Source organism: Zonotrichia leucophrys, chromosome 4 (assembly GCF_028769735.1).
Source record: "Zonotrichia leucophrys gambelii isolate GWCS_2022_RI chromosome 4, RI_Zleu_2.0, whole genome shotgun sequence".
NCBI classification, from domain to species: Eukaryota; Metazoa; Chordata; class Aves; order Passeriformes; family Passerellidae; genus Zonotrichia; species Zonotrichia leucophrys.
In genome coordinates, this window is record NC_088173.1 from 70,421,059 (window position 1) to 70,442,192 (window position 21,134).

At 54.7% G+C, this 21,134-nt stretch overlaps 1 protein-coding gene across 3 annotated transcripts; it reads left to right on the forward strand.

Moving 5' to 3' along the window:
* The first annotated feature begins 1,904 nt into the window (after positions 1-1,904).
* LOC135447175 (protein O-GlcNAcase-like) lies at positions 1,905-20,743 on the forward strand. 3 transcript variants are annotated; one of them, XM_064712042.1, is made up of 17 exons: positions 1,905-2,458; positions 4,766-4,817; positions 7,333-7,430; positions 8,763-8,893; positions 9,773-9,944; positions 10,999-11,097; positions 12,033-12,317; positions 12,400-12,522; positions 12,899-14,343; positions 15,097-15,271; positions 16,385-16,441; positions 17,276-17,361; positions 17,603-17,707; positions 18,866-18,957; positions 19,406-19,598; positions 19,668-19,839; positions 20,048-20,743. In XM_064712042.1, the coding sequence occupies exons 1-17, from the start codon at positions 2,419-2,421 to the stop codon at positions 20,182-20,184; spliced, it is 3,462 nt and encodes a 1,153-aa protein (XP_064568112.1). In that variant the 5' UTR covers positions 1,905-2,418; the 3' UTR covers positions 20,185-20,743. The 3 variants fall into 3 exon arrangements, with proteins under 3 accessions (XP_064568112.1, XP_064568114.1, XP_064568113.1); XM_064712044.1 differs by lacking the exons at positions 1,905-2,458; positions 4,766-4,817 and having other exon boundaries at positions 7,333-7,426; XM_064712043.1 differs by lacking the exons at positions 1,905-2,458; positions 4,766-4,817 and having other exon boundaries at positions 7,333-7,426; positions 8,763-8,889.
* Positions 20,744-21,134: the final 391 nt, after the last annotated feature.

Below are 21,134 nucleotides of genomic sequence, written 5' to 3' on the forward strand. Positions count from 1 at the left end.
GGTCAGTGTCAACTTCTTCCTCTGAATCCTGACAGCTCTTCAGGGCTGAGCAAAGGCAGGAAGAAGTTCGTTTCTCCTGATAATGGAGCAATTAATTCTCTTTCTCTGAAAGATTCAGGTGTGCTGTGGCTGCTATCTCGGTGCAAGTTCCTCATTCCTCTCTTTAAAAAAAGTATCTTACAGAGCATAGTCTCTCTTTTAACACTATGTTATAACCTCAAACTATGTTTAACACACTACTTAAGTAAACTAACACAGCATAACTTTCTAACATAACACATAGAATATTCATTTTAATATTTGCAAAAAGCCAATCATAAAATACACATTTTTCACAGAGGGCAATATGGGGAGTGGACAAGGGGATAGGTGAAGTTTCACAGGACAGGCAAAAGGAGAAAAAATGAAGTGGAGGACTAGAGGCTGCTTACCTCAAGCTCATGGTCCAAGAAAATCATGGAATAGCCAGGTGCTCACAGAGAGAGCAGAGGAAGCAAAGAATCACAGCAAAGAGCTGTGTATGCACAGCCCTGCAGGATGTCATTCTCTGACTGTCTTTGTGGACAGATCAATGCCATCCATATCTCATGCCATGTCCCTCCAGGGGCCCTGGGCTGCTCCCAGTACTGTCCCTGTCCCTGCTGCCCACTCCAGCCTGCCCCAGGAGCCTCCTGCAGGGCCAGGCCTGAGTCCAGCCGGGGCCAGGTGAGGCTGTGAGGCAAAGAACAAGGACAAACCTTGTGCCCAGCACATCCCAGCATGGATGAGCCAGCCTGGTGGCACTCTGATGGCACTGGGACCCTGCCAGCTCACTGCTGGTCAGGCACTCTTAGGCTTCTTGCTGCTTTGATGGCTCAGCCATCAAATCAACCATGACTTGATTTCCTAACACAACATAAACCTGCAAAGGGAGGAGGGAGAAGCCACAGATCCTGGCTTTCCAGGCTCTGATGCCCATTTCTGCACCTGTGGTTTTGACGAGACAGCTGCAGGTGTGGAGATTTGCAGTGCCTGGATGGATGCAGTGCTCTGCTCTGTCCTGGCTTCACCCCTCACATTTGCACGGTGACGGAATTGTGCTGGTGCCCCGGTTTAGGAATGACATTCCCCAATTAAATGCTCACATTGAAACATCCCAGAGCAATTGCTCACAGCCCCACCCTCCCCCGAGGCAGGATGGAGAGGAGAATTGGAGGCACGAAAAGTAAAGATCACCCAGGCTGAGATGAGAGCAATGTGTCAGAAACAGCCGTGGGGTGTAACCACAGCAATACAACAGCAGAGTGTGCAAGGCAGATGAAAGATCAGACCACAAACCCGGGCAGGATAATGACATCAGTGCTCTGAAACTGATGTCAGTGGTCTGGAACAGAACAGACCCAGTGCTCTGAGAAGGAACAGAATGACGTGGTGGTGTCAGACAGCCCGGCCCGTGTGTAGGCTGGGCTCTACAGGGAGCACGTCTGCCCGTGGGACAGACACAACCGCGGGCCAGACGAGCTCAGGGGGCACAAGGCAAACAGCCTGGCACAGCTGAGCCACCTGCAGGGCACACGGGCCGGCCCGGTGGCACGGAGCTGGCATCAGAATGTGCCAGGGCAGGTGCCGGCTCGGTGGTGAGCACAGGGAGATGATGACATCCACCCCTCGGGATCAGCTCTGGGGCTGTGGGCTCCCGGGGAGCTTTGGAGGCGGGAGAAGGAATTGTTGCACCGGGAGGACCCCGCGGTTGGGGACATTGGGGACGGAGGTTGCCGTGGGCACCGGGCGGGGCCCCGGTAACCGGGAGCGGCAGGGGCTCAACCATCGCCTCCCAGGGGCTCCGCAGGGATTTTGGGGATCCCCCCGGCTCCGCCCCCCGGCCCCACCCGCGGAGCCGCCCCCTGCGCTGCGGCGAGCGCGGCCCGGGGGGGGCGGGCAGTGGAGCCGCCCCTGCGCGGAGCTCTGCGCGCATCCTTCCGTCCCCTCCCGTCAGCGCTGCATCCCCCAGCGAACATTCCATCCCTCCCGCATCCCCCAGCGAACATTCCATCCCCTCCGAGCATCCTTCCGTCCCCTCCCGCGAGCTCTGCATCCCACAGCAAACATTCCATCCCCTCCCGCGCATCCTTCCATCCCCCTGCGCACCTGCCATCCCCTCCCGCGCATCCTTCCGCGCACTCCTTCAACCCCCGCTCCCTCTCCATCCATCTCCCAAGCACTCCTCTGCTCCTCCGCGCATCTCTCCGAGCATCCCTCCGCGCATTCCTCCATCCCTCTGCTCACTCCTCCACTCTCCGCGCACTTCTCCGTCCCTCCTCCATCGCTCCGTCCCTCCGAGCACTCCTCCGCATATTCCTCCATCCCTCCTCCATCCCTCCTCCATCCGTCCCCGCACCCTGCGCCGGTCCCCGGCCGCCGGTGCCGCTCCTGCGGGGGATGGCGGAGCGGCCGCGCTTCCTCTGCGGCGTGGTGGAAGGTAGGTCTGTCCCTGCGGGGCCGCTGCCCGGCCCGCCCGGGCGTTCCCCCGAAGGGAAGCGGGGTCGGGAAGGGCCCCAGGCTGGGGGGGAGGTGGGAATGGGGTCCTTGCACAGAGCCCCATCTCTGCCAGGGGGCTGCACCAGCACTGCCCCAGCTCATCCTGCAGCCACCCCAGCACAGCCAGAGGGGCTCAGGGAGCCTCTGCTCGGCCCCAGAGCTCCACACGGGGCTCTTGGCTGCCCTGGAGCCAGGGGCGCTTCCCTGTGTGCCCACCCTGCCCATGGGGCAGCCGTGCCCAGAGCTGGCCAGGGAGAGCTCTGTGTTCTCCCTGCCCACATGCCCAGCTCCCTGTGGAGCTGGCAGATCCCTCTGCCCTCCTGCTGGCAGCACAGCACCCCTGGGACGGGCACTGCCCTCTGCCCCACCTGAGGGAGCAGCAGCACCGTGCAAATGGATGGAAAACAAACAGGAAATGCAGGGGTGGGGAGGCTGGCATGATTCAGACGTGAATCACTGGTGTAGTAGAGCTGACCTGGGAAGGAGGACAGGGATGATGCTGGCAAATCCATTCCAGGAGAACTCTGCTGAGTGGCCTCCTTGGCAGCCCACGTGCTGTGGAAGTGTCACTTGCAGGGGCCATACAGGGACCTCGCTGGGATCTCAAAATAGCAAATTATTTACCACAGAAATAACTTTTTTTGGGTGAAATGTTTGCTGTGAATCTCTTGAGGCCACAAATTTGACCCTGTGCACGGTGGGGGGTGGACAGCAAAGTGATTTTATATTATTTCAAAATATATGGAATAACCATGTAGGTGTTGAGGCAGGTAGAAAATGTGTCTGCAGAGAGAGGACAGATGGAGAGTGGGTGTTGCTGTGGTGCCAACCCCCTCAGCATTGCCCAGGGCTGCTGCAGGGTGGGCTCCTGCCCAAGGGAGCCAAGGGAATGAGGGCAGGTGAGCTCTGGGACACTGATTTGGGAAATGCAGGTGACACTGGCCTCATGGAGAGCTGGCCCTTCCTCCCAGCTTGATGGAGTCAGTGCAACCTGCCCCTGTGCACCACCCACTTTTGGGAATGCTGTCACTTCCCAGTATCTGCTGCCCTTGGCCCTGACTGCTGGAAACTGCAGTGATTGATTCAGAAGTTGCCCACAATGCAGAGAGAAAGCAGGGAGATGTCTTGATGGCCAATTCTCCTCACTGTCCAAGACATAATGGATTTTCTGTGGGACTTCACCTTGCATCTGCCAGATCTTGAAGAGAATTTAAGTGGCTGAAGGTTCTTCTCTTGCTAAATCTCAGCTCTGTGCTGGGACTCTGACAGGTTCCCTTTAACCTCCACTTTGAGGAGCTGTCAAATCTGCATTTCTCCAAACCCATTTATCAGCCTGTCCCAGGGGAAGGGGCTTGTGTTCCTCTGGATGTCCTTTCTCCCTGGCTTTGCAGGCAGCTCTGCACCTCCCAGATTTTCTTATATGCAGAAATAGGAAGGGCCCTTCCCTGGAAGTGATCCCAAAGGCAGAATGAGTGCTGCAAGTCTGGAATTCAGGGATAGACCAGAGAAACTCCTGAGGCACTTTCCAAAAACTTCAGTGTTGGGAAAGATGAAAGTTTGACAAAAAAGTCTCACAGATATGTGTGTTTAGCAGAAAGAGTTTTAAATGTAGAGTCTAATGAAGGAATAGAGATGGAAGCAAGTTTTGATATAGAAGAAAAGAATTGTGAGCCAGTCTCACTGGATAACCAAGGAGGCCAAGGATGTGTTAGTTAGAAGGGGTTTTATGGCTTAGAGCAAAGGATAAACCTACCTCAAACAAGAAGATGTTTTTACCAAGCAGAAAAATAGCACAGGCAAACAAGGCAGCAAATGTTGCAAGTAGAAAAAAGGTTTCATAATTTTCTACTGCAAGAAAGCTGAAAAACTTCTCACTTAATCTTCTGGCTTAAACTGTAATCCACTAACTTTTAGTGATTGGAGAACAGTAACATGAATATGATAATTACAGTAGTTATGATAGGCTAGAGATAAAAGTTAAGGTATAGATTGGTTCTACTGTATGAAGATGCTCAGTAAAGCAAAGTATAGAATGCACTGTAACAAAAAGAAAAAAAAGGCCTTATAAAAAGCATTGTAACCTAAACTCAGGGTCTGCAGGCCTGCCTGCAGCTGGAGCTGACAGCTGTAGGCACAGCTCTGTCACCCATGACCCTGGATGTAATAAATTGCATTTTGGAGAGCTGGAGTCCCACGTCCCTCGTTCAGGCTCTTACTGCATTTTGCCTTTTTCCCCTCCCTTTTCCAGGTTTCTATGGGAGACCCTGGTCAATGGATCAGAGGAAACTTCTCTTTCAATGGCAAGTACCCTGAATTTTCCTCTCTGAAGGTGGGGGTGGCAGCCAAGGGACCTCATTATTGCAGTGTCCCCCTGTCCCGGCGCTCTCGGACGGACAGACGGACAAGGGGCCAGCAGGTGGTGCTGGGGCTCCGCACATCCCTGCATGGGACATGATGCAGATGAGAAGACCAGAAATAGACAAAACACAGGCTAGAGTCGCATTTCTCCAGGATTAAAAGACAGGTCCTTCGTGGGAATGATGAATTATTCTGCCATCTGATGATTAGGATTAGCAATTAGGACTCAGAGCTTGTCTGTACTAATGAAAGGACAAACAAACTGTGGGGCTGCAGGTAGATAAACCCAGATACTGGTATTTGAACAAAAAATATCAGTAAAAAGCAATAGGAGTAACCATAAATTCCATAGGAATTCCACTAATTGACACAGACTGTTGCTCACCCAAGGCCGTGCTAAATTTCTGGATTTGGAGAAAAAGAACAGAGACACAAAGAAAAAAAATGGGAGGGGGGAATGCCTGGTAGATAAACCCAGAAATTGATAATTGAAAAAGCAATAGGAGTAACCATCAATTCCATAGAAATTTCATTAATTGACACAGACTCACCCAAGGCTGTGCTAAATTCTGGACTTGGAGAAAAAGAACAGAGACACAAAGAAAAAGAAGGAAGGGGAGGAATGCCTGCAGGTAGATAAACCCAGATACTGATATTTGAAAAAAAAAATCAGTAAAAAGCAATAGGAGTAACTAAAATTCCATAGGAATTCTACTAATTGACACAGACTGTTGCTCAACCAAGGCCGTGCTAAATTCCTGGATTTGGTGAAAAAGAGCAGAGACAAAGATAAAGAGGAGAGGGGGGAATGCACATTGGAAGCAGGGGGTCTGTATTAGGTGATACAGGAACTCTGCACCTCTCAAGCACCTCAACTAATAGGGAAAGAGAGAGGGAAATATGGCTGGGAAATGAATAAAAAGGAGGTGACAGTGTGGGCAGTGACAATGTAATTAAGGAGCAGAGGACAGAATTCTGCGTGGACAAAATTCTCAGAATTCACAGTGACCAGGCTGGAAGAGACCTCCAAGAGCATCCAATCCAACCCAGCCCCAACACCTCAGCTAAACCCTGGCACATCCAGGCTTTGTTAAACACACCCAGGGATGGGGACTCCACCACCAACCAGGCAGAACATTCCAGAACTTTGTCACCCTTTGTGTGAAAAACTTTTCCCTGATATCCAACCTGTATTTCCCTTGGTGCAGCTCGAGGCTGTGTGCTCTGGTTGTGTCAGTGCTGCTGCAGACAGAGCCCAGCCCAGCTGAGCACAGGCACCTTTCAGGAGCTGTGCAGAGTGATGGGGGCAGCCCTGAGTCTCCTTTTCTCCAGGCTGGGCACCCCCAGCTCCCTGAGATAGAGAAAATGGAAGGAAAACAAGCTGGGATGTTCTAAATACTTCAGGAATGAAAAGTTTTTGCCTGGTGCTGCAGTGGCATGTGGCACATGAGGGTGACATGTCCATTGGTATCTTATCTAGAAAGAAACAAAATAAGGAACTTTTATAATGAGATACCTGCAGTGCTTTCTACTCTGTTCACTGTGGGAAAATGTAAAACATTATTTGCTGAGGAGGACAAATAAAACCAAATTAATATATCAGATGGCTTCCATGCAGAAGTGCCAAAAGAGGGAGGGGTCTGCCCTCACAGGGGGCACATCCTGCTGGTGTCTGACACCAACCTTACAGTCTCAGGACTTTTGCTGCTCAGAGTGACCACAAGATGAGTTAGAAAGTCTCTTTTCCCAGCCTGGTGGTCGAAGAAGGAGTCAGAACTCTTCATTTCTTGGTCTCAAGGTTGTTTATTGTAACTTATCTATAAAATTCTTTCTCTTGACCTGCCGAGGTCCGCTCAGCAGGTCAGACAGAGGCACTCTGCCTGCCCCCAGGGAAGTGTTGTACTAAAAACTACATGTTTTTAGTTTACAAATGTGTTTTTAGTTTATGTGGTTTTAGTTTACAATATTTACAATTACTTCCCAATACCTATCACCTATGTTAGACAGTGAGCTTCTACTCTAAACCAATCCAAAAGTGCCACCATCACAGCAGAAGATGGAGGCCAAGAAGAAGAAGGAGAAAGGCTGGACACGCCCAGATTCCTCCATCTTGCCTCTTGAACCCCATTCTAAAAACCACAAAAATCTATTTTTCACCCCATGATAAATTCACTATCATTCTACTTCAACTTTATTGGCTTGTAATTGTAATTCTTCATATAACATTGGTAACTGTTTTTTCTAAGGGCTAAATCAAAGGCACAGGGGTCCTGGGCTCTGTGCCAAGGTCTCTGAGCCCCCTGGGCAGGGGCTGGAGCCCTCCAGGGCAGCCAGAGGAATTTCCTGGGTTCCAACATCAGAGCTCAGCACTGGAGCACTGGCTGAGCTCTCTGTCTCCCTGTGGCTGTGCAAAGAGCCCGTGGGGAGCCTGGCTGACTCCTTTCTCTCCCTGCCCAGGCTGCAGCAGCGGGGGCTGAACTGCTACATGTACGCACCCAAGGATGAGCTGAAGCACCGGCTGCTCTGGAGAGAGCCCTACACAGAGCATGAGGCAGGTACCGGCTCTGCTGGGCCCCTCAGGGGAAAGCATGGGCTGTGGCACAGCTGTTTCCATCCTGCCAGGACCTTGCCCATGCCAGGCAGGCCCCCAGACCTTGCCAAGGGCAAGAAGATTCCCAGAGTGTGCCCATCATGGGGAATTGCCTAAGGGAGCAGCCAGCCTCCCATGTGGGTCTCAGGCAATGTGCTTGAGCACAGCCAGGCCCACAGAGCCTTGCCAAAAGTCCTCTGTGTCATAAGAGAGTGGGAATGGTCCTCCTGGAGCCTCTCCCCTCCCAGGGACCTCAGCTCCTTCCTTTCACAATCCTGGGGTTCACTCTGCCCCCACCCCTGCCCCTTCCATCCCTTGTCCTGCTCAGTCCTTTTTCTCTTTCCATCCCTTATTTCCCTCCATCCCTTGTCCTATTCCATCCCTTGCTCCTGCTCCATCCTTTGTCCCCCTCCATCCCTTATTCCCTTCCATCCCTTTTCCCCCTCCATTCCTTATTCCCCTGCATTTCTTGTCCTATTCCATCCCTTATTCCCCTTCATCCTTTGTCCCTCTCCACCCCTTATTCTCCTCCATTCCTTGTTCAATTTCATCCCTTGGTTCTGCTCCATCCTTTGTCTCGCTCCATCCCCTGTCCCCCTTCATCCCTTTCCTACTTGATCCCTTTTCTCCCTCTGCCCCTTGTCCTCCTCCACCCCTTATTCCCCTCCATTCCTTGTTCAATTTCATCCCTTGGTCCTGCTCCATCCTTTTTCCCTTCCATCCCTTTTCCCCCTCCATCCCTTCTCCCCTTCCATCCTTTGTCCCCCTCCATCCCTTATTCTCCTTCATCCTTTGTCCTCATCCGTCGTTTATTCCCCTTCATCCCTTATGCCCCTCCATCCCTTGTTCCATTCCATCCCTTGGTCCTGCTCCATCCTTTTTCCCCTTCCATCCCTTTTCCCTCTCCACCTTATCCCCCTCCATCCCTTGTCCTATTCCACCCCTTATTCCCCTTCATCCCTTGTCCCATTCCATCCTTCATTCCCCTCCATCCCTTGTCCTCCTCCACCCCTTATTCCCCTCCATCTCTTGTTCCATTACATTCCTCGGTCCTGCTCCATCATTCTTTCCCCTCCACCCCTTATCCCCCTCCATCCTTTGTCCATCCCTTTTCTCTCTCCATTCCTTGTCCCCCTCCACCCCTTGTCCTGCTCTATCCTTCATCCCCTTCCATCCTTATTCCCCTCCATCTCTTACTCTCCTCCATCCTTTTCCCCCCTCCATCCCTCATCCCCCCACCCCATTCCTGTCCCCTGTCCCTCCCAGCTCTCACAGTTCCCCTGTGCTCTGTCCCCAGCCCGCATGCAGTCTCTCATCGGGGCTGCCCAGGAACGGGGCGTGGAGTTTATTTTCGCCATTTCTGCCGGCCAGGACATGGTGTTTTCCAGCGCTGGGGATCGCCTCCTGCTGCAGCAAAAACTCAGGCAGGTACCGTGGGCCATTCCTTCATCCCACTGCTCCCAGGCCAGGGGCACACGTGCTATGTGTGCCCCCTGTGCCCACCCACCCATGCCCATGTGTGCCCATGTGTGACGGTGTTCACAGGGGTCTTAGGATGAGGGAAGAGAAGAGGATCTGACTCCATGTTTCAGAAGGCTGATTTATTATTTTATGATATATATTACATTAAAACTATACTAAAAGAATAGAAGAAAGGATTTCATCAGAAGGCTGGCTAAGAATAGAACAGGAAAGAATGATAAAGGCTTCTGTCTCAGACTCTTTGTCCAAGACAGCTGACTGTGATTGGCCATTAATTAGAAACAACCAACATGGGCCAATCACAGATGCACCTGTTGCATTCCACAGCAGCAGATAACCATTGTTTACATTTTGTTCCTGAGGCCTCTCAGCTTCTCAGGAGGAAAAATCCTAAGGAAAGGGTTTTTCATAAAAGATGTCTGTGACACCCCCTGCACCCACTCAGACATGTTTATGGGTCCCCATGTCTGCCCCCTGTGCCCACCCCATAGGCTGCTATGGGGGTGTGAACCCTTCCTGCTGCTCTGGGCTGCCCAGTGGCCAGTGTGCTGTCCCTGTCACTGTGACAGAGAGCTAAGGGCTCCATGGGTGCAGGAGAAGGAGCAGCCAAGCCCCAGAAGCTGCTGGGCAGCGCTGAGGGTGGCACAGAGCCCTGGCTCCCCAGGGAGGGCACAGAGCTGCTGGCATGGTGGGGTGGCTCCATGTGCAGCTGCCACTCCCTTGGCAGGAGCTGCCCGGTGCTGTGCCATACCCAGATGCCCCTGTGGAGCCCCCTGAGGGTCTCTGCTGCCCGGGGGTCCCAGCAGCCCCTGTCTGTGCCCACAGGTGGCTGCCCTGGGGTGCCGCTCCTTCGCGCTGCTCTTCGACGACATCGACCCCTGCATGTGCCAGGCTGACAGAGATGTCTTCCCCTCCCTGGCACAGGCTCAGGCCTCTGTGGCCAACCAGGTGTACCAGGAACTGGGCCAGCCCTCGGTCTTCCTCTTCTGCCCTACAGGTACTGCCTGCAGCCCCAGTGCCCAAAGTGGGGAGCCCCCTCACACTGGGGTGCCCTTGGGCTGCACCCCTGACCCTGCTGAGAGCTGAGTGCCCGGGCAGCCCCGCAGCTCTGCTGGCTCCTCCCTCCCAGAGGCCTGGCCACTAGGACGAGGGACTACCCTGATCCAGACCTTCCAGCTCCTCACCCTCCTAGTGGAGCTCTGACCACCTCAGGACTAGGCTAGGGCTGGCCCATGATCCTGGCAGCTCCCACAGCTCTGCCTGGGCTCCTCACCCTTCCATGGCAGTTCTGGCCACGTCAGGACTAGCCCATGTTCCTGGCAGTCCCTCCCAGCCTCCTCACCCTCCCAGGGGAGCTCTGGCCACCTCAGGACAGACTACGACTAGTCCATGATCCCAGCAGCCCTTCCCAACCTCCTCACCCTCCTAGTGGAGCTCTGACCACCTCAGGGCTAGACTAGGACTAGCCCATGATCCTGGTAGCCCATCCCAGCTTCCTCATCCTCCCAAGGGAGCTCTGCCCATCTCAGGACTAGGCTAGGGCTGGCCCATGATCCTGGCAGCTCTGACAGCTCTCCGTTGGCTCCTCACCCTCCCAGGGGAGCTCTGAGGTGTCAGGACTAGCCCATGTTCCTAGCAGTCCCTCCCAGGGGAGCTCTGGCCACCTCAGGACTAGACTAGGACTAGTCCATGATCCCAGCAGCCCATCCCAGCCTCCTCACCCTCCTAATGGAGCTCTGACCATCTCAGGACTAGCCCATGATCCTGGCAGTCCCTCCCAGCCTCCTCACCCTCCCAGGGCAGCTCTGGCCATCCCAGGGCTAGACTAGGACTAGTCCATGATCCCAGCAGCCCTTCCCAACCTCCTCACCCTCCTAGTGGAGCTCTGACCATCTCAGGACTAGCCCATGATCCTGGCAGCCCCCACAGCTCTCCCTGGGCTCCTCACCCTCCCAGGGGAGCTCTGAGGTGTCAGGACTAGTCCAGGATCCTGGCAGTCCCTCCCCTCCTGTTCCCCAGCCCCCAGGGGATGCTCTGTGCTCTCTCCCCAGAGTATTGCAGCTCACTGTGCTCTCCCAGCCCCAGCCAGTCCTGCTACCTGCAGACCATTGGGCAGGAGCTGCTCCCAGGGATCGCTGTCATCTGGACAGGTGAGCATGGACCAGCTCTGGGGGTGTGGTTATAAAACAATATAATAGTAATATATCGTATTATTAGTAATATAATATATAATATATAATATATAATTTTAAATTAATATAATAATATAATTACTATAATAATAATTAACAATTATTACAGATAATAATTATAATAAATAAATAGTAATTATATAAATGTAATATATAAGAATATAATTTTTCTATATTGTATATATTTAAATAAATACATTTTATATATACATATATTAATATTACATATATATTAAATATATTAATATATTTATATACATATTTAAATCTATATTATATATTTATAAATATAAAATATAAATATAACATAATATATATTGTATGAATATAATTATAAATAAATCATTATTAATATAATGATAGTTATAATATAATAATTATAATATTATTAGTAGTACTATATAATACTATATATTACTTTATTATAATATATTATTAGACTAAGTTACATTACATCTAAACTGAATCTGCCAAGCACTCAAGTGCCCGGAATCTCAGCCTTCAGTCCTAACACACACACACCTGGCCCTGACAGGCCAAGGAAACAAAACCCGATCACTTTGGGTAAATAATCTTTATATTTCATTCTACTTTTGCACCAACACAGGCGCAGCAAATAAGAATTGTTTTTTCTTTCTCTGAGGTTCAGAGAATGTGAATTTTAGAAATATTCTTGGGAAGAATTGTGCCTTGCTTTTCTCTGTGAGGAGAAATGTGGCTCCATGTGGCCACAGGCTGTCCTGGGAGAGCCACCAGCAGTGACAGTGACCCCGCTGTGGTGCCTTTCACTGGGGTGTGCAGGGCTTTGGGCTGGGGCTCTGCTCTCCTCACCGTGGTGACCACAACCTCATCTCCGTGTCCTTGTCCCTGCCTGTGTCTGTGCTGGAGCCCAGGCCCCAAGGTGGTGTCCCAGGAGCTGTCAGCAGAGCTGCTGGAGGAGGTGGAGGCCGTCCTGAGGCGCCCTCCCGTCATCTGGGACAACCTCTACGCCAACGACTACGACTGCAGACGAGTCTTCCTGGGCCCCTACATGGGCCGAGCTCCTGGCCTCATGGCCAGGCTCCAAGGGCTGCTCCTCAACCCCAACTGTGAGCTCCAGGCCAACTTCATCCCCATCCACACGCTGGGCACCTGGTTTGGGAGCGAGCTGGGGAGCTGTGCCCGCCCTGAGCACACAGGTACCTGGCACCGTGCCTAAGGCAGCTCTGTGCCTGCCCAGCCCTGCAGGGCTGCCCAGGCTGATGAGCTGCAGTTCCTCAGGAATGGAGGGAGCCCTGGGGGACAGCCAAGGAGCTCAGGATGGAAGCTACAGCCCGCAGGAAGCCTTGGAGCTGGCTCTGCATGACTGGGTGGCTGAGATAAACCAGCAGGCCTTGGAGCCAGGTAAATGGATTTGCATGAGCAGCAGCATCCCTCCATCCCTGGAGTGTCGGAGTGGGGGTTAGGAACTCCACCCTGCCCATCTGGAGGGTCTGGGACTGGTGTGGCAGCAGGGCCATGCAGGCCATGGTGAGCAGCTGTCCTGTGCTGGCCCATGGGTGCTCCTGCCATGGCCACAGCCTGCAGAGGGTTTCCCTGGCTGGCACAAGAGGAGCCTGGGCCAGCTCTGGAGGAGGAGGTCAGCCAGGGGTGAGCTTGGTGTTTTGCAATGTTTGCCTCTGCAAAGCCACAGCCTCAGCCCAGCCCAAGGTCCTGGCACTGTCTTGCCCCATTTCCATGCAGGTGCCAAAGGAGCTTCCCTCTTGTTCCTTTCTGGCAGGAGGAAGGACCCCAGGACAGCCCAGTGTCAGCCTCAAGGGAGAACCAAAGCTGCAGCCTGGCACAGCAGGAGGACAGGAGGGCACCCCTGAGCCTCAGCCCCACAGCTCTGCTCCTGGTGGGGCAGACAAGCACAGCCCTGAGCCCTGCGGAGAGGCACCAGAGGAGGGGTGCAGGGAGGTGACCTCAGCCAGGACACCCCCTGGCCACCAGCAGAGCCCTACTGGGGACCAGCTCACCACCACAGGGAGCTGTGAGCCCCCCTCTGCTGTGCCCAGCATGGATGGGAATGCCCAGTCTGCAGGAACCACAGAGGCCACCAAGACCCTCCCCAGCCCTACCACGAGCTCCAGCAGTGGGGCCAACACCAGTCAGAACATCTCCCTGCCCACCAGGCATGCCAGGACAGGGGATGGCAGCCCTGTCCACTCTCCCAGCAGCACCCAGCCTAAGGCCATCAGGACTGATGTGCCCCAGACACCCCCAGGACCTGGGGATGGTGCCAGCCCTGGTGCCACAGCCCCACTGGCTGATGAGGTTGGTGCTGGGCCTGGTCCCATGGCACCAGTGACCCCAAAGGAGGCTGAATCTGGCCCCATGAGCCCCAAAGATGCCAGAACCAGCCCCACAGCAAAGATGACCCCAGAGGAGCCCAAGACCAGCCCCATGGCATCAGTGACCCCAAAAGAGGCTGAGTCTGGCCCCATGACTCCCAAGGAGGTCAGGACCAGCCCCACATCCCAGGTGGCCCCAGAGGAGGCTGAATCTGGTCCCATGACCCTTAATGAGGCCAGGACAAACTCCACATCACAGGTAACCCCAAAGAAGGCTGAATCTGGCCCCACAACCCCCAAGGAGGCTGGGTCTGGCCCCACATCCCAGGTGACCTTCAAGGAGGCTGTGTCTGGCCCCATGGCCCTCAAGGAGGCCAGGACCAGCCCCACACCCCAGGTCACCCCAGAGAAGGCCAGGACCAGCCCCACACCCCAGGTCACCCCAGAGGAAGCCAGGACAAGCCCCACCTCACAGGTGACCCCAGAAGAGGCTGGATCTGGCCCCATGACCCTCAAGGAGGCCAGAACCATCCCCACATCCCAGGTGACCCCAGAGGAGCCCAGGACCACCCTCACAGCACCAATGACCCCAGAAGAGGCCAAGCCTGACCCTATGGCACCAATGACCCCAAAGGAGGCCAGACCCCACCCTACAGCACCAATGACCCCAAAGGAGGCCAGACCCCACCCCACAGCACCCCTGACCCCGGAGGAGGCCGTGCCCAGCCCCACATCACCCCTGACCCTGGAGGAGGTGCGGATGCTGGTGGAGCTCTTCTACCTGCCCTACCAGCATGGGGCTCTGGCACAGCAGCTCCTGGAGCACTTTCGGTGGCTGCGAGCCAACAGCCTCAGCGTGGGGGTCCCGGACACAGCTCCTGATGCCTGTGGGGTAAGGCTGCTCTGGAAGGTGGCTGTCATGGCTGGGGTGTTGTGTTGGTTTGGAAAGCCAGGAGTCTGCTAAGGAAGGCAGGAGCTTCCCCTGAAATGGAGAATGCAAACCCTCCCCACCCCTCTGAATTAATATAAATTTTAAATTAAGGGATGCTCAGGCAAAAAATATGGGAGCAGGAAAGAACAGTTCTTTAATAGGGAAGAAAAAAAAAAGATAAAATAATGCAGTACACTAGAACAACATTGACAATGTCAGAACCCAACCTGACACCCTGTGGGTCAGGGTGTTGGTGGCAGTTCCATTGGAATTGTGGCTGCAGCCCTCCTGCAGTGTCAGGGGTGGTTCTGTTGGAGCAAGGGGGTCCTGTAGAGAAGGATGTATTGTTCCTCTGAAGATCCACTGGAAGAGACAGCTGCTGTTCCTCTGGGGAATCCCGTGGAGAATCCGTGCTGGTGTCTCAAAAACCTCTGGATTATATCCGGGTAGCAATGCTTGGCTCCTCCCAATGGGCGGAGCATCTCCAAATGGGATGCTGCAGTTCTTATCAGCCATGCAGTGACATTCAATAGCTGTTATCAGCAGATGTCCCCTCCTGAGGGAGGAGGGATTGTGGTCACTCAAAGAGAGAGATAAGGCAAACTGCCCACTTGACAAAGATAACCTGCCATACAGACACTAATAGAAAACATCTTGCATTGCAGTGTGAAACAGGTGTCCCCCAGGTGTCTGACAGGCTCTGTGCGTCCCCAGGTCACGCAGTGGCGGGGCCGGGCTCGCTCCTTCCAGCGGCTCTGCGCCCGGACGTGCCGCCTGCACAGCCGCCTGGTCAGCACGGCCGGCAGGGCACTGCTCTACGACCTGCACCCCTACCTGTGGGACATCCGGAACCTGCTGCTGGCTGCCAGCGCCTTCGTCCTCTGGCTGGGTACGTGCCTGATGCCAGCCCCTGCCATTCCTGACAGCCCCTGCCAGCCCCATCACACCTATCCAAACCCAGCTGTGTCAGAGTATATTTGTAGGCAACCCCCAACAAGTGATGAGGAGGACTCCACCTTATCAGAAGGCTAATTAATTACTTTATTATACTATATTATTTTATAGTATATTACATTACATCTAAACTGAATCTGCCCAGCATCTCATGACTGTCACCCAAAAAAGCTTCATACCTTCTTGGTGTTTCTCATGGCTAGCTCCTCAGAGCACTGACTGTTTCTTCTTCACAAAATCACGAACTGACTCCAGTGCCCCTCTCAACCAGCCACTCCACTCTTTTATAGCACTTTTCTTGTCATGGGTTACAGCTGTAGCCTTTTAAAGTCCTAATCTTTGATAATTGGCCAAGCTGCAACCCCTTAGGAGTGAGATTACTTTCTACACTATCTTTATTTTCTTATATTCTATCCCCCTACACATGGCTGATGCCAGCCCTGCTATCCCCATCGCACCTATCCAAACCTGGCCCTGTCAGAGTAGAGTATTTGCAGGCAAACCCCAGTGAGGGGAGAGGAATGATGCATCTGACTCCATCTTAGCAGAAGGCTAAATAATTACTTTATTATACTATATTATTCTATATTGTATTATATTGCATCTAAACTGAATCTGCCCAGCACTCAACCCTGCACAGAATCTCGCGACTGTCACACAACAGTCCCAACACACACACACACCTGGCTGTGATAGGCCAAGGAAACAAAACACCATCACTCTGGGTAAACAATCTCCATATTGCGTTCTACTTTGGCACAAACACAGGCACAGCAAATGAGATAAGAATATTCTTGGGAAGAAGTGTGCCTTGCTTTTCTCTGTGAGGAGAAATGTGGGGCTCCATCAGGGCGCCAGTACCCTGAAGCACTGGGGCACACCTGGTGCTTGCTCTCTTGCCCAAGAAGGAGGTGAAGGTGTCTGGGACCCAGCACAGAGATCTGGGGTTCTGGTAGTGCCAGGGTCCCCACTGGAGCTCACCTCCCCTTATATTGATATTTGATATTTTCTGCTGCTGACCCTTGTCCTGTGCTCACCTCCTTTGCAGATGGTCACCTCCTGTGCGACCCTGACCCCAAGGGCACCTGGGGGAGCTGCTTTGGCTGTAAGTATGGGCACTGCCCTGGCTCACCCACCTGCCAGGGGGTCTGGCTGCTGCCCCCCATCACCCCCAGCCCCACTCACCATCTGTGGCATTCACATTCTCTGAACAGAGAGAGATATGAAGAGAAAACAATTCTTAGCTCTACTTGCTGCTCCTGCTGTTTTTGCACATGTGGAATGTGTTAGGGAGATTATTTACCTGAAGGGATTTGGTAATTGGATTCTGCTAAGAATTATTTTCTCTTCATCTCTCTGTGCTTCTCCAGGAAAGGACCTGTGAGAGAGAATTATCTCCCTCTCTGTTCAGAGAATGTGAATGCCACAGCCATCAGGCTGCCCTTCCCCACACTCTGCCTGCAGGAATGGCCCTGGGAATGCTGCCAGGGAGGGAGCAGATCTTCACCATATCCCACAGCTATTTCTAGGATATGGTTCCTCAGCCCTTTTATCCCAAAGATTCCTTAGCTTGTGTGGAAAAAGGGTTCTGGAAGCAGCAATGCCCTGGGTGAGAGGTGGGGCTGTTTTCTGAATGCCTGTGCATCACTTTGCACAGTTTTCCTCTGGTTTGGGGCTCCCTGGTTGCTCTGGGGGCCTTGTGACCTCTTACAAAGCAAGAACTGTCACCAGGTGATGACCTGAGCAGGTCCCCAAGTTCAGTGTGAGAGGGAGCCATGCCTTGAGCCCCTTGCTTAGGGAAGCAGCATGCAGGGCACATTCTCACCACCCTGGGCTGCACAGCTGGGGAGCAGCTCCTTGGAGATCAGCAGAGGCTGATCTCCCCCTGCCCAGCAGCTTTTTGCTCACCTCAGGTGTGTCTGTGTCCTGCTGCTTCCAGGGTGCCAGAGCATCAGCGCCCCGATGCTGCTGGGGAGGGACGCCGAGCCCTGGGCGCGCCGTGGGGGCCTCTTTGGAGAGCTGCAGGTGAGAGTGGGGCCCTCTTTGGGAGCTGCAGGTGAGAGTGGGGCCCTCCCTCCCACTCTCTGGGGCTGAGGAGCCTTTGGGAAGTCACCATCCCAACCCTGCTGCTGAGCTGCTGCAAACAGAGCTGCCTCTGCACCTCAGCTGTGGTTCCTGGGGTTTCAGGAGTCTCAGAGCCGTTCTCCTGCTGCATCCAGGATGAGGTTTGGAGCCAGGATGAACTGATGGGCTGTATCTTTTCCAGGCATTGCTGCCCGTGGGGAACAGCTGTGACCTCTTCTACCATCCACCCCCGCTGTTCCCGTCCAGCCAGCTGTACCTGCTGCGCCCGCTGCTGCCCCTGGACAAGGTGGGAGCTGTGGCATGGAGGGGGCTCCTGCCAGAGCCTTTGTGTGGTTTGTTCTGCCCATAAAATGATGAGTTACAGGCTCATCTGCTGCTGAGCTCCCAGTGTGGGGTGGGTCCCTCTGTCCAGCTTTGCTCAGAGCCAGCTGGTCCAGGGCACATTTTGGGGCAGATTTTGGGGCTGTTGTCAGCAGCATGTCAGACACTGGCTTGGAGAATGTGCTGTGGCCTCAGCAAACCCACCTCTCTGTGACAGGGGCCTGGGCAGAGCAGGAGAGGGAGCCCCCTCAGCCATGGATAAACCAGCACAGGGCAGGGTTGCCAGGTTGTGGATGATCTCCAGAGCAGCCCCAGTGCTGATCTCCAGCACTGGCTGTGAGCAGATGCCAGGAAAAATCCAGAACAGGACAAGTGTGGATGGCAACTTCCTGCAGCCTTCCCCAGTCTGCAGCTCTGGGCACTGCCAGAGCATGTGGGGATCCATCTCCAAATCCCTTCTTCAAACACCCATCCAGGTTAGGGGGTGATTCCCTGCTGGAGAGCAGCAGTTTATGTCAGCTGTGACCTGCTTGGTGCCAGCTCTTGATGGGACAGGGAGGCAAAGGGAGAATCTGGATATGGAGGGACAAAACATTAAAAGTTTTCCCATGTACCTGCAGTGAGCACCCCTGTCCCTCACCCTGCTCCTGTCCAGCTCAAGGAAAGGCTAGCACCACAAATCCAGCCAGCACAGACACGAGTGCAGCTCGTTTGCTCAGGCTGAACCTTGACAACAACAATGATGAGAGGAAGAACCAGCTGAGCCCATCAGCCCGTGGCAGGAACAGGCACAGCAGGACATGGCCCTGCCTCTGTTTTTGGGTGATCAGGGCAGCCTCCCCTTTCAGGAGCAAGGCTTTTATCAGAATGTTTGCAGCAGCAAACTCAACTGTGACCAGGACATTTGGGGATGTCCTGCTGTGCTCAGGCTCTCTGGAGCCCTGAGTTTCAGGGTTGTTTTTGGTGCTCCAGCAGCTGCTCTCAGGATTGCCTGACCGGAATGGCAATTTCTGGTTTGAAGGCTGCCTGTGCTGTGGCCACGAGCCCAAGGCCAGCAGAAGGTGGTGGTGGCACTGTGGCATGGCAGGTACAGCCAGGGCTGACATGGATCTGGCTCTTCCAGGGAGAGCTTTACCGCATGTGCCGCGAGAGCCTGGACTGTGATCCCAAAGTGGCAGAGATCCTCGTGGCCCACCCGGATCTCCTCGGTGACAGGTGAGATGTAGCCCCTCTGAGGCTCCCTCCTGGACATGCTGCGGGGCTGGGGAGTGAGGAGATGCCCTCTCTTGGTGTCCCTGTGGGGACCAACACTGCCCCATGGCTGGCAATGGCCTCACTGGGAGGGACAGGGAGGGACATCCCTGTCATGGCAGCCACCACTGTGGATGTCCTGGATGCTGGAGGCTGCAATGGCTCCCCTTGGTGAGGGGTCTCAGAGGGGTGGTCAGTGGGTTCTAGGTGTGCTGTCCAGCTGGGGAATGAAGAGGAAGGCTGCTCTGAGGTGTTGGAGGCTGCAATGGCTCCCCTTGGCTGAGGGGTCTCAGAGGGGTGGTCAGTGGGTACTGGGTGTGGTGTCCAGCTGGGAAATAAAGAGGAAGGCTGCTCTGGAGGTTTCCCAGGTGCTCCAGGCTCAGCTCAGCCATGCTCCCCCTCTCCCTGGCAGGCTCCTGGGCAGTTTCCTCAGCCTGAGCCCGGAGTACACCTTTGTGCTGGAGGATGAGGATGGCCCCTGTGGCTACGCAGCCGGAGCACTCCACGCCGAAGGCTTCCTGCAGCAGCGAGACAGCAGCTGGCTGCCAGCCATCAGGCACAAGTACCCCCCAGAGCTGGGCACAGGGGGGGCAGCTCTGGGACAGGTGAGGGGACACCTGGAGCGAGGGTAGGAGAAGTGGAGGGGGTTCCCTCATTGTGCTTGTCTCCCGCAGGATGCCCTGGAGGAAGCAGTGCTCTTCTTCCACACAGAGCCCCTGGCAGTGCCCCAGCCCGTGCTGAGGCGTTTCCCCTCCCTGGTACAGCTGGGCACGGCCCCCCGTGTGCTGGATGTGGGGGCCAGTCGCAGCCTGGCCCTCTGCCTGCTGAGTGCACTCAGGGCCAATGGTGAGCATGACCTCTGAGTGCTGCCCTTCATCCGAGCGCTGGGAGCTGTCCCCTGCCAGTGCTCCCAGGCACTGTCCCCTCCCCTTGCACTGGGGACATGCGGGGCTGTGTCTCAGGGCATCACTCTGTGACAAAGGGGCAGGGGATAGACTGATTCCCTGTCACTGTGTCCCCAGCCCCAGTGCCCTGACTCTCACCTCCCTTCCAGGCTCACGGGGAGTGTTCTGCCAGGTCAGTGACTCCGACAGGCAGCAGCTGAGCTTCTACAGCAAGCTGGGCTTTGTGGCCCTGCCGGTGGCCTGGGGCAGCTCTCCCGGCTCTCAGCTCCTGGGACGACTCCTCTGATGACAGGGCACAGGGAGGCAGTGCCCCAGGCCAGGCTGAGCCCCCCATCCCACACAGCATCGGCCTGGGCAAGCGGGAGCAGAGGGGCACCTGGAGCAGGCCAGGTACACATTGGAGGGGGCATGGGGTGAGCAGGATGTCACTGGGGTGTGTGCAGGGCTGTGAGGTGCCTGGGTAGCAGAGAGCTATTTCTGCTGCTCAAGGGATTTGGTCACCTCTGTGCCACCCCAAATGTTTGCTGGGTACCCTGCAACTTTGCTGGGCATCCTCAGGCCTGCAGGAGCTCGTGAGCAGTGTTTGGGTTTGTGGTCCTGGGGCACAGCACGGTGCCTTAGTGCCACAGGAGTGTCCCTGTCATGCAGGCTGGGCTGCCCAGCTCTCTCCATGCCCTGTGGGCCTTAGACTGGGCAGCTGGTGCTGGGGCTGGCTCTCAGCACTGAGGACCTGCTGGTCTGTATGGACTGATCTGGTATGGGGTGTGGTGGGGCAGCCTCTATTTTTGTGCCTGGGGCCTGAGGGAAGCGCTGTCCTTGGCAATAAAGCGTTTGCTGGGCTCTCACCATGGCTCGTTTCTTGGGGGAAGGTGTTGGGGTGCCCGCACATCCCTGTCACACCCTCACATACTCTCACACATTTCGCACTGGCTGTTGCTGTGTCCCCTCAAACAAAGCAGCTCCCCACACATCCCAGCAGCTCCCAGCCTCCAGCTGCTGGCAGTGTGAGCTCACAGCTCCAGCCCTGCAGGGCTTTTCCTGCTTTTTTCGGGGGCTCTGGGGGCCACAGCCTGCCCAGGACAGGCAGGACGACCAAGGAAGGGGATCTGTCCATCCACCCCACTGCAGCCTCTGGAAAAGGCACCCAGGGTCAACCATTCCTGGCTGTTTCCCTCTCTAGCCCAGTGTGAGGAGAGGGCTGGCTGGGGACGGGACGGCCAAAACCCCGGGAGCGGG